Source organism: Chinchilla lanigera, unplaced genomic scaffold (genome assembly GCF_000276665.1).
Source record: "Chinchilla lanigera isolate Chin_1 unplaced genomic scaffold, ChiLan1.0 scaffold00121, whole genome shotgun sequence".
Classification (NCBI taxonomy): domain Eukaryota; kingdom Metazoa; phylum Chordata; class Mammalia; order Rodentia; family Chinchillidae; genus Chinchilla; species Chinchilla lanigera.
Window position 1 is genome coordinate 566,361 of NW_004955522.1, and position 16,241 is coordinate 582,601.

Sequence of the window (16,241 nt, forward strand, 5' to 3'; positions counted from 1 at the left end):
GTGTGCGCTACCATGCCTGGTTTGGGCTGGCATTTTTTGATCTCTAGTTCTCAAGCTTATTTTCTAGCTAGGTCTTACTTTTAGGGAAAGAAGGTGCTTATAATTGATGAGTACAAGGTCCAAGCATAGGAAGGTGGGGAACATTATGGCCTTAGTAGCAGTGATAGTAATAGCTGCATCAATCTGATGCTCCCTGTATTTGAGAAGAGAACAATAGGATGGACTGAATGCAGCTGTCATTGTCTGGAGTGGAAAAGATAGGACACCAGTTCACCTCTGGTTTTTTCTGGCAGTATGAGTTAGGAACATCTTTTAACTTTCCTTGACACTTGATTCCCTATTCTGGCAAGTCAGTAAGTTAAGTGCTATGGTTTAGGTAAGTGTCTGCTGGATGACCCTTGTTCCTCAGTGTGTGGTACAGTTAGGAGCTCTCTCGCTTCCTGGCTACCATGAGCTACGAGGCTTTCTCCACTGTATACTGTTACCATGATATCACTGCCTCCCCACATGGTCAAAAACAGCAGGGCCAACTGACCACAGACTGAAACAACCAAAACTAGGAGTCAAAGCAAACCTTTCCTCTCTACAAGTTAACTGAGTCTGGTATTTTGTTATAGGAACAGAAATCCAACTTGCACAGTAAGTTTTGTACCTCAACTGTACCTGCAAGAAATTGAAGCTTGAAATCACTACCAAGAATGCTTAGTTATATACATGTTCAGGAATTGGCAGGCAATGTCACTTCTATATGAACTGAAGCAACTCACTTGCTTCAGAGAGTAAACCATCAGTCCCATTTTACAAAAGGGGGAGAAAGCAAACTCAAAGACATGACTGAAGAAAATCCACATATGGTAACAATCTTGTGACTCCACAAGATGGGTTAGCTGTATTTATTATCATTATTGCCCACTGAGATATTTTTCTTATTTCTGGGGAAACTACAGCCTACAAAATTGCAAAGGTGTAGTATGACTAAAACTCAGGTGACACCTAAGCAAGCATTTTCTCTCCTATGTAACTCTGCCTCACAGGGTAGTTGGCTTGCAGTGAACAGCTACCCTGGAGTGTCTAAATGACAGACACAGACAAACTGGAATAATTGCAAAAACATTCCTGCTGCATTCCTTGGCATTCACAAAAGCCCAGCATAATGGTGAAAGGCTGGCACTCTCGTGTGAAAATCAGCACATTCTCGTAGCAGCTCATTGGATGTCTTTCTCCCTCAAATGGAGGTGCTAACTGTCTTCTCCTGCTTACACTTTGAAAATTAGCCTACTGGGAAACAAGTTTGAACTGAGAAGACTGGAGTGCTTTCAGCTTGTTCAAATTGGAGTCATCGGGATAAATGTAGCACGAAGCATTGAGAAATGAATGAACTGAAAAGGCTTACTTCAAAGACCAGTGTCTCATTGGTGGGTCCTGGTGCGTAGAGACGTTCTGGATTGTTGAAAGAACGCTGGTATTCAAATGTGGTCCCAGCAAAGAGGAATTCCCCTGGCCAGTCGATGCTCCAGCTGCCTGTGAGGTAATACTTGTGGCTGAGGCTTCGAACAGCAAGATAACTGGAGGATATCTGCAGCTCCTGGACCTCAATGCTTCGAGCCCCCGCTGGAATGATGACCACTGGATAATATTCTAAATGGGAAGAATAGAACAGTTCTGAATTCTACACTGTGCATTAGAGAAGGGGGACCAAAAATGCCCAGAACCATGCAGTGTCCATTTTCTTAGTGCAGAGTTTTTGGACCACTAATTGACACTCAGTCCCACTCCACGAAGAACAGTTATTTCATTTTTCAAGAGTTAGAAGCACTAGTAGATGCGGCTTTCCCAGTATCTTACTAAGCGTGTGTCTGTGGATAGAAGACATACTCTTCTCCTTCCAAGGCCAAGAGAGACCTCAAACTCAAAAATGCCCTCTGGTCTGTCTAACTTAGCCAAAAGAAATTTAAAGCCATGTGTTTTTAACAAGTAATATTCTGGAAACTCAAGATGTTTAGATAATTGTTTCAAATATTCATGTACCAATGTGAGCGCAGATCCTCTGGGTTTTCCAATAAATCTTTCCCTTTCTATAATCACAGGGATCAAATCCAGGCCTTGCTCATGTTAGGTAAGAATTCTACACCTGAACAACATCCTCAGCCCTTTTATTTTGAGACAAATTTTACTAAATTGCCCAGGTTGGCCTTGAATTTATCATGCTCCTGCCTCAGCCTCCCACTACCTGTGATTACAGGAATGTGCTATGTCCAGCTTATAGTATGTTTCTTTTCTTAACAAATGAGTTTTGTGCATATGATAGCCTCTCTGTCATATTTAGACCACTAAGTAGGAAGGCAACATACTTCTGAACTATAATGTACTAAAAAAAACTCATCAAAAATACTTCTATTCTCCTTGTTCTTGCATGAGTGACAAAAGTAACCATCTGTGTCTCAGTTACTACATTAACATGACGCAAACACATTCAGCTGCAAAAGTTGTGCTTCAGCAGCAATGACAATGAGACAGCAGTGTCTCTTACCATTTGCTTTATGCTGGTTGAGGTACAGCCCTTTGTAAAACTTGCAAGTTGAATTATCACCTTTGCAAACGCCGCAGGCATCCAAAACTGCTTTGGAGCCAAGTTCATGATCACATCCTACTGGCTGTGGGGAAAAAAAGGTTAGAAAATCATCAAAGATCAGAGAAGCCAACAGCTAAGAATAACTAAGAGGTATGTGGTTTTTTTGTCTTTGCAGAATGTCAGAGAGGGAGGCAGTACAGTGCATGGTTAAAACCACAGTCTCAAGTTTGATTGTGGTTTATCTCTCTCCCCCTGCCATTATTAGACACACGACTGAGCAAGACACAGAACTTGTCTGATGCTCAGACTACATCTGCGACAATGGAAGAGCTCCCTTCTAACACTGGGAGAGATTTTCAGGCCTGTTCCCTGACTAAACCATAAACACACGGATAAGAATACACACATGCACCCATGCGCACACCCTAAAAGGATCAAAGAGTCAAATTTAAATGCAAGAAAAAGTGAGTACTCAAGGAGCAAAGAAAAACAACTAGAAATAAAGAACTGTACTAGTTCAAAGTGTATTTGTGAGGTTCTAGCAATGAAGTGAATATAGTTAGTAAGCAGATAGTAAAGTTTACCATAATTGTTTCATCTACTATATTAATATAAGATAGATCATTATTTCAATTTATTACATTGCAAAATAGAGAGAAAGAGAAATGAAGATAATTGGAGAGGGACCATGCAAAACATTCAATGGGGATTTGAAAGGCTGCATTTACATCCATGTGGAACATTTTTGTCTGCTTTCCCTGTCACCTGTACAGAACTTCTCATGACACTCCTCACAGTATATATTTATATGTAGAAACATATAAATGTAGAAACATGGCCAGATTCCCCAAGGTGGAAATGTTCTCTTACTTCACAGATCCCATCAACACAGATGTCATTTTTGTGCGGGGAACAAGGAGTTCCATCTTTCACCTTGCCGGACATTGCAAAAAAAAATTCAAAATTCTCAGCCTTACAGTACAGTTTACATCGATCTTCCTCTAGAAGCAAAGAGATTGAGGGGACAAGGTCAAAGGGAAATTGTAAGGAAAATTATATGACTATGAAGGGATCAATTACATTGACTCAGGAATCTATCATAATCAAAATAAGACAATGTTGTGCACAGTATTTTGGGTCTTTATTTTTTGGTACCAGGAACTGAACTCACAACCTCACACTTGCCAGGCAGGCGCTGTGCCACAGAGCTACATCCCCAGCCCTATGCACAGTTTTGCATGTACCTCTGTGTGCATATATATAGCAACATGTGCATGTAGCTTTTAAGAATATGAACCCCATTTAACAATCTAAGGGCGCAAGGCCAGAGCACTTGCCTAGCATAGGCAAGGCCCTGGATTCAATCCCCAGCAGTGCAACTCAAATACAAGTCATCTAACAATCCAGGTAAAGCTAATTTCATATTAATACATAAAGATTTTAATCCTTACCAACTGTTACCATACACATGATTGGTGCGCTGTATAGCTAGCCTTCCTTGGATAAGTATTCTAGACTTCAGAGGTCTCATGGTTAGCCATTGATAATATAAAACAGAAGGAGTAACTGCTGTGTGCCAAAGAAGTGCTTTTTAACATGTTCCCACTGGTGTGAACCACTGGCAATATATAGGTGACTTGTAAACCAGCGGTGCATGCATGACTGTCCCATGCCACTCAATGGGACAGTCATATACGTACCATTGGTGATTCAGAGACATTGGCAGCCAGAAATATGAATTACAGCCCTGTCATGAGCATGTTAAAAAAAAAAAAAGGTCAGGTCATAGTTTGATGACCTTTATTAGGACTGGATTACTTTATGTATTTAGTTATGTCTATAAAAAAGAAAAAGTTTAGGCACTTTCAAAAACCAGCATAGAGTCAATAATGTTTATAAAATATGTAGAGTAAAATCATATCATGAAAATTAATAAGGAGCAAATAAACTAATGCTTAGTACTGAAAAAGTAACTTTTGTTGACAATTAAGTCCCTGAGAAGTTTCTGGTATCCCAGGCAAAAGAAAAAATAACTTTACAGAGCTCTTGTTATCAGAAATGAGTTCCAAGAGAAAGAATTCTCTTTGGCCAAGAATTCCAGATGATATTTCTCACATGAGACCTCACTTAGGTGACATTGAATGATATCCCTAACAACGGTTTTACAACAAACGTGTAAACAGTTTGCAAACAATCATGATTCATAAAATCCTCAACAGAAGAAAGTCAAAACTTGAACAAGAAAGAAACGAAATTATTATGGTTGCAATATGTAGATGTGTGGGTGGGTTAAACATTTTTCTTTCCCTACACTTTTTTTAAGTAACAGCTTTTTTGAATGCCTCCTAATTTTCACATATGAGGTTACAAATTTGGATGATACAGATTTTCTTTCTTTTCTCCATCATTCCCAGGAATTAAGTTCTAGGAAGCTTGGTTTTTCCAGCACAGATGCCTGGACAAGTTTACCAACTACTCTTTTAGAAAGACAAGGAGAGAAGAGTAACAGGAAGGAAAAAATGCTCACTACTGCAGAAGAAAGACTGCATTGATGAATAAAGTCTCCACTTGTTTTTCTTAACTTCAGAAAGGTCATACACCTTCCAGTCATCAGGCTCTTCTGATGCAAGTGTCAGAAGGAGAAGAGACAGACCAGAGACCCTCAACTTTCTGTCCCCCTGCACCAGGATATGAGATCCTAACGCTGTCTGTGATGCTTTCTTCAATGCTCTCCTAGGCTAAAAGACCTCAGTAAGCATCGCAGAGTGAATGAATGAAATGGGAAGCTCTCTGCTGAATGAAAACTACAATACAATTAATGAAAGAATGTGACAACCAGGAAACATTTTCTAAGTTACTACATTTATTTAAGGTTCTCTTTATGTATCACAGAATCTATTTAAAGGAGAATAATAAGGCAGATTCCCTAAACACTGCATCTGAATGAAAGAGGTAATGTGGGAATGACTACAGAGTATCCCAGAAGCCAAAGCAAAGAGTAGAGGAGAGGTGAATGGAACAGCGACATCTCAGAGAGGGAACCACATGTAAGAAACATAGAGTTATGAGAATATAAAACCAACAAAAAACCAATCTTCAGAGGTTGAACTGGAAGCAACTCCAGCTCTTCCATCTAATCATCTGCTGGAACCTAGTGTACATAATCCTGCCTAGGTAACTACTCCTCCCGTGGTAAAATAACTCCAGTGATGGGGAGCTTACTACTTACAAATGAGACATGCATCCATTTTGGCCAGGTAATATCTATCTATTCACATATATCAAAAGTCATAGCCGTTGAATATATACCAGGTACTGTTCTTAGATTCTGAAGATCCAGAAGATAAAAGCACGCTCAAGATAACAAAGACTGAGTCTTGTGGAATCTAAATTCTCGTGGAGAGGAAGATAATAAATTGACTAGATCAAAAATGCTTGCTTTGATAAAAGGTCTAAAGAATAGAACAGGGTAAAGGCAACCCTAAGAAGGGGACGACAAAGTCAGGGAAGTTAAAAAGCAGCATAGATGTAACCAGAACAAAGAGTATAAGTAAACAGCCTCTTGAAATTAAAGCCGATTGATAAAGATCAGATTAAACAATCAATAAGTGGGCGTGTGTAAAATGCTTGTAAAAGCCATCTATGGGCTGCATTTTACATGGCTAACTTTGAGCACTATTCATTATTTTGCTATAACAAAGAAACATCGTAAAGAAGGACTGTTACTCAGGCCTACTTCTCCTGGCATCATTTACAAGTCACTTAAGCAGCTGGGAAGAATATTTTAGATAGGCTGGCAAGGGAGGTGTCTCTGGGAAAGTAATGAGACATACAAGATTCTTAGCCCTTAAATTAACTGTGTTCTCTGAAATAATTCCAAATAAATCCAAAACCCCATCTACTCAATATCTCTTCAAATTTTTGAATTAGCTTCTTTTCAGTAGTAAATATCCACAGTTTCCTCATCCCTTCGTCCTAAGACACAGTTTTCAGAATATTTGTTTCTACCTGTGTCTGGGTTTTTGAATAAACAGTCGTGACCCAAAACCTCATCAACACCCATGAAATGGCCTGGTGGTTTTGGGCAAAGCTGCACTCTCTTTGCTTTTTCATTTGGAGGCGTTATTTGTTATGATGATTTCTCTCACTGCATTAGCTTCCTCCACGGTAACGGATGATACAGGTTCATCTGGAATTTTTGCAAAGCAATAGCTCATAACCTTCAGTCCCTTCCCCTTCTGCAGAGGTACAGCAGAGATGCTCAAGGATCCTTTTTCAATCTGGCACAGCTGAGTTCTGATAAATGCTACAACAGTGGAAAGGAAACAACTAGAAGAGTGACAGCTTGTTCTATGTAGGTATAGAAATTATGCCAAATTCTCATATTGCAATGAAAAGAAATGGTTTGGGGGTTAGCCAGAATAACAATAAGCACATTTAAAAAGTACAGTGTAAGCCATAACTTTGAGGTATAAAAAGTGTGAAGAACTCAGTGCAGAGACAGTTTGTACAGAGGGGTGTGTGTGTGCATTCGTGAACACGTGCTCTTCACACACAGCGCTTCCCGTGCTCACTATCGTCTGCCACAGCAGTTGCTGAGGCTGGTGTCTCCATGGGACATATATGGTTTCATGAGTTTTTGCTCTGGGCAGTTCATACCAATTTCAAGGAACATCCCTGGGAGGCAAAACAGTTGAAATGTCAAAGGTGAGTTTAGAAATTTAAGTACATTTCACACACATGGATCCTTTCCTTTACAGATGTGGAAGACAAGGGGTTTCTTGTGGGGGGGGGGTGTGTGGAAAAATAAACAAAACCCATGGAAATTAACAAAAAAATGAACAAGGACAAGTCTGGGGAATGAAAAGTAAACAATGACATGCTCAGACTTTGGCAGCAATTTTTTCCTTGTTGTTCATTCCCATTAGCATCAACACAGAGACATTTGAGTGTTATAGATGATGACTTACCTTCCACTTTTGTGTAAGGTTTCCACTGGTAGAACCATCCACGGAAAGGTTTGCTGTTATATTCTGCACATTGCTGGGCTCGAAAATCCAAGCTATTTGCACTACAAGGGTCAATGTTGCACAGCTTATAAATACGGCTAGATCCTGGACAGAACTTGCCACCATACTGAGGCCTAAAAATAAAATTCAAGAATTTTAATGCTAGCCTTACCATTACTCATGTGCCATAAGGTAAGGAGGGACAATCAAGGTAACCATTTACCACAGAAATGGAAATGCATAGCATACAACTTGCTGCATCCATTCCTGCATCCGCAGCAGACATAATCAATCAATCAAGGAATTCTTTCTTTTTTTTCTCTATTTTTTTTTTTCAGAAGCTGGACATGACCTCAAAATCGTTTTCAACATACCTTTAGATAGCTGCTACCAAGGCTCACTGATTAGAATTGGCATGTGTGATTAAACTTATTTGCTATCTCTGTTCCAATTTTATATGCTGGCAATTTCCTTAGTAACTGATGAAAAGATATTCTTGATATTCATCAGATTGCCTATGTGTCAGAGAAACATAAGAAGACCGAAATGTTCCTAGTAAAATGTACACACACTATGCACCAACATAAAAGCAGACCCACCCTACACCTCAGCTCTTCTTCCATTCCTTAATACTCTTACTGACTTCCCACGCTTTCCCACACACCTGTCCTGACACCCAGGGTCAGGACCCCAGAGAGAAGGAAAAGAAAGTCCCATTGGCCATGTTCCCTCACCCAGCTCTGCCAATCCTCAAGATGGCACTCTGATCGCTGTCTGACTTTTGGGTTTTATTTGACTGGATCCTAAACTGAGGGAAAATACTGCCTTGCTTTCCTCTGCATAATCACTTCTTAACTTCGCAGGTGGCCCGCTGCTTTCTTGCCAAGCACAATGGGAAATGGATTTCCAGAATAGGGAATCCCATTAGAATATAAATAGTTATGATCTAATGATGAGCTATTCAAGATCTTAATGAACAGACTGATCTGCAAAGGCCAGAAAGCAAAACAAAGAAAAAAAGATGCCAACCACATAGAAATTACTACACCCACTTATCCAGTCCACTCTGTGTGTGAAGCAATGACTCCCCGCCCCTCAACAGTGGATCATCACACACAAAAATTCAATTCCAACATGTAACATGAAGGGAGAACCCAGGTTAATAAATTTCTGTGATTAAAAATCCTTGTCTCTCCAGGAAGCACAAGTATTCGTTAAAACACCCTTGGATTTGCTTCAGCATATTTACCAAGTCCTCCTATAACTGCATGTTAAGATGGATTCAGCAGAAACAGGAAGGGCCATGCTGCCAGAATGGGATTTTTATGTTATTTCAAAACATTCTGGAGCAACTCTTTAAACACGCAGCAGCCATGGTCCTAGAGCAAATCCCTGCAGACATCTTACCTTATCTAAAAAGCATTTAGGAAACCTTAAAGTGTTTTATCATAGCTTCAAGATTCCCAGTCATCTTAACAAGACAGGTTTAAAACTAATTGCTACATTTAAGACTTTCTGAGAGTTAACAAAGAACCCTCATGTGGACTGCTCGTATTAAATGAAGTGAAAGAAGACCAGTGTGCTACTTTGTCAACTTGTAGAACCTGTGGCACAGAGAAGATCTCCAAACGCATCATCACGCCTTCCCTTGTTTTATAGGCAAGCAGAAAAATGACCCATAGAGCTGAGAATCCTTGAGGAATGAAGGTCACACAGGAAGAGACAGAGCAGAGCTCAACCTCAGACCTGTGGACTTTGTCTGGGATTATTTTCCTACTCAGCTATTCCTGATTCTGAGCTAGGCAATAGGGGTCTGCATAGGAAGAGAGAGAAGGAGAGAGAGGGCAGTGGTTAGGAGCTAGCCTTTCACCAGTAGGTAGACCTGGGATTTAAATATGCACTGTCTCTTTCACGTTGACTTTAGGCGGTTTGATTTAATCTCATCTGTAAAATGGTGGTAATTCTGACCACCAGTATAACCCCTATAAAGAATTTGAGGCAGTTTCAGTACAAATAAACTTTAACTATTTTTAAATGGTTCATTCTGCTATATAGTAAGTGCTCACGTTGTACTGGATATTACACTATCTCATTTTTACATATTTCTATATTTCATTTTTCATTAGTGTTATGGTTTGTGTCTATATGTCTCCCTAGGGCCTCATGAAATCATGGGACAGGCTTCTGGAGTTTTTAATTGATTCACGGTCCAATGCTGGGATTATGGGTATGAGCACTACACCTGCCCTGGAGTGGTAGCCTGAATACAATATAAGGAAGGGAAAGAGTTTTGCTCTCTCTGCTCCCCCACCCCTCTTGCTCTTATTGCTTTTGCTGTCTTCCACTCCCTTAAAGTGTTGCCCCTGTGCCATGCCACCTTTCCTTGGAGTCAGCTGATTATGGACAGAAACCTTCACTAACTGTGAACTAAATAAACCTTTCCTTCCTTAATTTTGGGCATCAGGTATTTTGTCTCAGCAAGGAGAAAAAAGTAAAGACAAAAAGTAATCAAGACAATTAGGGATAAAGGTAAAGTAATGAAAAGTAAAGACTGTCAAGAATTTGAGCTTTTTAAAAATTAAATCTTCCACCTCAGGTACGTTTTTCTGCAATCTTAAACATTAGTATTAGGATAAATTAACAGAAAATGCTACCATTAGGCTCCTTGGTGCAGCAAGTTCTTTATGATTAGAAATTGAAAATAGAAGCAGAAAATAAAAGTCCTAAGGACTTGATTTGTCCTTATGTTACTATGTGTTTGCTTGTGTCTAATTCATCCTGATTACAGTGGTTATGAAATCTGTTGGATATATCATTATTTGATCACAACTCTGTGAAACACACACACACACACATATATACACATATATACACACATATATACAGGGGATTCCTGGACCCCCAAGACTCTCTCAGTAAGAAAATATAATGTGTACATTGAAACAGAATCAGTATTTCTTTTTTAAAGTACCCTAATGATTCTGATATTTGAACCTGGGAATTACTTGTTGGAAAAGAGGACAAAAATTTGGTTCAACCATTGCTCTGGAGGCAGGCTTTCCTCCAAACTCCATCTGCTAAGTGGTATTAGAATAAATGGCACATAATTCCTGCTGGAATAGATTCATGTTTTAGGGAATTTCTAGAATGCCTTGGCATGCCACTGTTAATTTCCTTGAACAGAGTTTATAGGAATTTACCTGGGCTTTTTTTAATGGTAGAATTTAGCTAGACTCTTTTGGGGGTAGATTGTAGGACTTTGAACTCACTCTATCATTAGCTGCAGGGTTCCCAGGCAGGGGCTGCTGATGTGTCGGGGTGCCTACGATACGCAACTGGAAAATAACTGGATCTGATGAGGCTTCAACCCATGTATTGGTTCTAATCTGATTGGGAGCAAATGCCTGGAAAAGTACTTTGAGAGATTCCTCGAGCTCAGCAAGGCTCGGTACAAAACAGGGCCGAGGGCAAAGAAAACTGTCCACTATAAACCCAGGATAAAGGAGGCAGCCATGTGTGCTGGCGAAGGGCATCTTGAGACTGATAATCTTGAACTCTTTGAAAGCTCTAAAATTTGGGAAATCCGTACATCAGCCAGGAATCACTCATTCTATATGAAAAAAACAAAAAGAAACAAACCAAACATACTGAGGAAAAAATATCACTGGATGAAACAGAAACCCTACACTGCTTCTCAGATGAGAAAATAACAACAGTTAGGCTGAGTGATGAGAACAGAACCAAGGGCTGAAGCAAAGCAAGAAATCAGACTTGAAACAGGGAGAAAGAACCCCAGTTTATTATAACAAAGCAAATTACGAGCAGAGAGAACAATTAATTCAATCGTCTTGGGATATCCTATCGTCTACTTGTTTCATTTGTGACCTCATGCATAGTTAAACGGTATCCTGATTACCTTAATCTCGTTTAATGGGACAAAACGCACCAAGTGGAAATACGTTACTGATTAATTCTTTCATAAGGCTTCTCTAAAATTACAATATATTTCCACGAACAATGCCCTATTATAATGAGAGCTCTCCATCCCATAGATATGAGAAAAGTTTTCATTTAACTCTCAGGGGCACTATTCATGCACTTTACCAGCACAGCTATTAAATTAGGTAATCTATTTCTTTCATGGGAAAATACCGAGATTGTAAAAATGTTGTGATGTATGTGAACCAGATCCGTGAAATACACTTCAAAAATGTAAAGTAGTATAATGATTTTAACAATCCTATCCAAAACATGGGCTACATTCAAAGTGTCAGAAGGACAGTTGTAATAATCTACCATAAATCATAAACACATCATACACCTTCCCATTATGCCCAGCGCCTGGGTCTGGTGAGACCTCAGTGAGTCTCAAAGATGATTTGGCCTTGTAGGCCTAGGGGTAATGCCTGGAGATATTTTTGGCTGTTACAATTTGGAGGATAGAGGGACGGGAAAAGATCCTATCAGCATCTAGGGGGAATGAGAACCATCCTGCAATATTCCAGACAAACCCCACGGCAGGCATGTTCCAGCCTTTCAACTCAATAGTTCCGAAGGTGAAAAGCCCTAGACCAGCCCAAGGTATCCCAAGCAACACCTACAGAAGACTCATAGTTAAAGTACCCTTTATATTTTAGAAAAAAAAAGTGTCCATTGTATTTTGAAAGACATTAGCCTTTTCATCTAGCCCAGCCTGCTGATTCAGATAAAGTACTTTGTCTGGTTCAAACTTTCCTTCTGTTTTAGTTTCCTTATTAGTGTAATTCTCATTTTACCTCACATTTGTGCCACGCTTGCTTCCTGCCAGGTGCTTTTCAAATCAAATCACCACTATTACCTCAGCCGGTGAGGTGGCATCATTACCCCATTTTCATAAATGAGGCCCCTGGGAACAGACAGAGCTCATCACCAGTGGCCACGTGGCCTGCCCTGGCAAGCCCAGGAGGCAAAGCCAGGCTGTTGGGCTTCAGGGTCGACTGTAAGCTCTGTACTAGGACTGCAATTGTGTTGTAAAATTAAATCCCCTATTTTCTGACTCCCTGCCACATTCTTGTCATTCCACTGCACTCTCTAAGATCCAGTAGTATCAGTAATGCCTCTGCCCCTCCCCCTGCTGCTGCCTGTCTTAGTTACTTTTCTCTCCTTACTGAGGCAAAATACCCGACATCCAAAGTTAAAGGAGGAAAGGTTTATGTAGCTCACAGTTTGTGGAGGTTTCCGTCCATATCAGCCGGCTCCAAGGCAGAGCAACACATGACAGAGGGGCAACAGTGCTTGGTGGCAGAAGATAGCAAAATCAGCAAGCGAGAGCAAAAAGGAGGAAACAAGCCTCTTTCTGCCCGTTTTATTTTATCCAGACTACTGGGATTAGTGTGGTGCCAATCCAATCAGTGGAGTGATCCAGCAATCACCCAGCCTTAATCCCAGCACCCTTAATTTCAGCATTACACTATGAATCAGTCGCAAACTCCAGATCCAGCCACCTCCGAAAAAGCCTGCTCCCCCATGACTGCATGAGGCTTAGAGGGGACATCTAGACACAAAGCCTAACACTGCCCACCTGGTGAGCTTGGGATGAGAACTTTGAAAGACACACAGGCTTGAGAGCCTTTTGTGGAGGATCTAAGAGATGCTCCCTTGTCTTTGGGGCATTCTGCAGGCACGATTTCTAATTCTGCCCAAATCATCTGAGGTGAGTGACACATCTCCATTTCCTGCAACACCCAAGCTCAGAGTTCAAGTGACTTTGCAGAAGCCACACAGCAAAGGGGCAAACACAGGATCTAAAGCCTTTTGGTCTCAGAAGCGTAGCTCTTTCTCCATCGGCATGCCAAAGGGGAAATATCTATCTTACACACGAACTGGAGCATGTAAAAGTTTTTGTTTTGTTTTGTTTTTTTTTGGTTTTTGGTTTTTCTCCGGTACCAGGAACCGAACTCACGACCTTGCGCTTGCCAGGCAGGCGCTTTTGCCGCTGAGCTAAATCCCCAGCCCCTGGAGCATGTAAAAGTAACCCAAAGCCACCTCCATGTCACTGAGGATAGATGGTAGTGTGACTTGACCATGGATGACTTGGTTAATCTTCACAGTGGCTTTTAGTTTAGTTTTTAAGGAAAATCAGAACAATTTGTTCTCAAATTTTCAAAACTGGGACATTTCACCCTTATTTCTTCCTGGTTTCTCCTGAAAGCTTACGTCAATCTGTCAACACACGTTGGTGCATATTTCTGCATGGCAAAAATCTCAATTTGTCCAGCCCCCGATTTGGGAAGTGCACACAGGTGCTGACAGCCAAGACCCCATGTTCTGCAATATTTGAGGCATTTGACTGTATAGCTATGGAGTTCTTACTGAGATTTAAGAAAGCAATTCACACTGTGGTAACTGACCGGCCACTTAAAAATTTCTTTTTCTGGTACTGGGGATTGAGTTCAGGATCTCTGCACTGAGCTACATCCTCAACTTCATGCATCCATTCATTCATTCACCAATTCATTCATTTAGAGGTACGATCTCACTGAGACATAAGGTTGCCTGAGCTGGACAAAAACTTGTGATCCTCTTGCCTCAGCCTCCTGGACAGCTGGGATTATAAACCTGAGCCATCTCGCCTAACCAGACTGGGGTCTTTGGTTGTCCTACTCACACAGCGTAGCTGCCCTTGCTGTGTTTTGGTTTCTGCCCGCCCTGCCATTCCCCAGTACACAGAGCGTCCGTATGCAAACAGCAAAACACTGTTGATTGCTATTAAGCCAAAGGATGAAAACAACACCTGACACAGCCTGTACCAGGCTGAAGGTCCAGGCCTTCCAAAGACCAGTTATCTACTAGAGTCTTACTTGGGGTTGTTGCAGTGTCTCTCTTGATACTTGACTCCTCCACCGCAAGTCCGGGAACATTCTGACCACTTTGACCAGGCAGACCACTGGCCATGGACGGGCCGGGGTCCGAGCTCCCCCAACTTCACACATTGGCCTTGGCGACACCACTGTGGAAGGAACATGACACGCTTCCTGTCAGAAAGCCCTGGACAGCACAGGGAGATGAAACACGTGCATACAGAGAAAGACACTGTGTGACACCCTGATCAGTTCTTGCCCTGCCGGGCTTTGTAAACACTCAGAAACTCCAGGTGCACCACGTACACCAACAGGCTGCCATCTGGAGAAGTGCGGCAGGTTTTGTGAGCTATCCACATAACATGCCACCCAACAGCCAAGAGCAGGTGACAAAATTAAAGTGGAGCTTCTCTCGTCAGTCACGGACACTGTTACCTCAGGGACAGCTCAGATGATTCATTCAAGCAAAAGTAGTTTTTGAGCTATCAACCAAGAATTGGTCATTTGGAGCGATTCTTCTCATCATCAAAATAGATGCAACTATAAACACATTAGATATTTTTTCATTTAAACCATCTATAGAGCACCGCTCATGAAACTGGCTAACTCAGAACAGTTGATTGTCTGTCTGTATGAAAGGTCCCTACTTCAGAGCCTCGGCTGTCTGTGAACTCCTAGCATCTTTGATGAGTTAGAGCTGAGTCTTTATTTGCCCAGCATCTGTACAAGGTAGAGTGATATGTCTTCTGTGCTAATCTTCCAGTGTTGGTGTTTTGCAACAAATTCCAGGCTGTGCTGGTCATCTCCCTCCTTGGGGGCTGCATTAGCCTATGGTGTCTTTTATTTTCCCTCCTGTGGTGCTTCTATTATGAGCAAGTTCTGCATGACTAAGCATACCTGCGCATGTTCCTAAAAGCTTCTGCAATTAGATACGAAGGGCTGGGTTTGGACCATGCCAGATTTTGTTGAGGAGTGGGGGCTCAGTTACAGAATTACAGGGAGACTGTTTTGACATTTAAATCTTCACATTTCCCCCGTGATACATTTGGCTTCATGGCTGTTGATTGTGTGGCTTCATTGCTGGTGCACATTGTCTATGTTAACATATTGCTTCCTTCCTTCATATTCTTGCCACGTGCTGACTAATTCTTCTGCCTGTAATTTTTTTCCCCTGGATTAATTGCCATTTCAGAGATTGCATGAAATCACATAATGTTTTGGGAACTTTAGGGGGGAAGCAAATGGTCATTTGAGGAGTCTGTCTACCATAAGCATGCATCTTCCCTACCAGGAATTATGGGGCTCCACTGGGCTGAGCTTTGGGGCTGAGATACAACAACAAAAATAATAGCCAGTAATCATATCACCAGCAGCAGTTAAGGCTGCTTCTGTCCTAAAAGTGGTGGGGATAACTTTGTATATAAAATCTCATATAATCTCTGCAGAGCTTTTAGGAGTTGGATGCTAGTTATACAGATGAGAGAGATTTAGTGAGGAAATATTAACATGCTCAGAGTCACACAGCTACCCAGACCCTTGCTTAAGTGGCAGAGACTGGACTTAACTCAGTAGCCAAAGCTTATAAGGGGACTTCTACTTCTCATCTCAGGGGTATATTACTGATGAATATATCTTAATGTTAGTCTAACGTCTTTTTTGGAAAGGAGGCTTTTTTTTAGATCTGTTCTAATCAGTCAATTAGTCAGACTTTTTATTATTTCAGGGTGTATCCTAGACTGGGTTAGGCTGATGACAGCTCACCTCTCTCTGGTTTTTCAGTGTAGAGAGTTGGAATACATAGGAATTTACATATAAACATGC

The 16,241-nt window shown here is 41.1% G+C and overlaps 1 protein-coding gene across 1 annotated transcript in view; it reads right to left on the bottom strand.

Annotated features, from left to right (window-relative positions):
* The window catches only part of Adamts18 (ADAM metallopeptidase with thrombospondin type 1 motif, 18), a gene marked incomplete in the record, with an annotated part of 136,001 nt that overhangs the window by 35,609 nt on the left and 84,151 nt on the right, over window positions 1-16,241 (bottom strand). Inside the window, 5 exon segments of the mRNA XM_013507112.1 lie at window positions 1,394-1,638; window positions 2,531-2,654; window positions 3,443-3,573; window positions 7,543-7,715; window positions 14,421-14,569. Of these exon segments, the coding sequence (XP_013362566.1) occupies window positions 1,394-1,638; window positions 2,531-2,654; window positions 3,443-3,573; window positions 7,543-7,715; window positions 14,421-14,569 (822 nt within the window).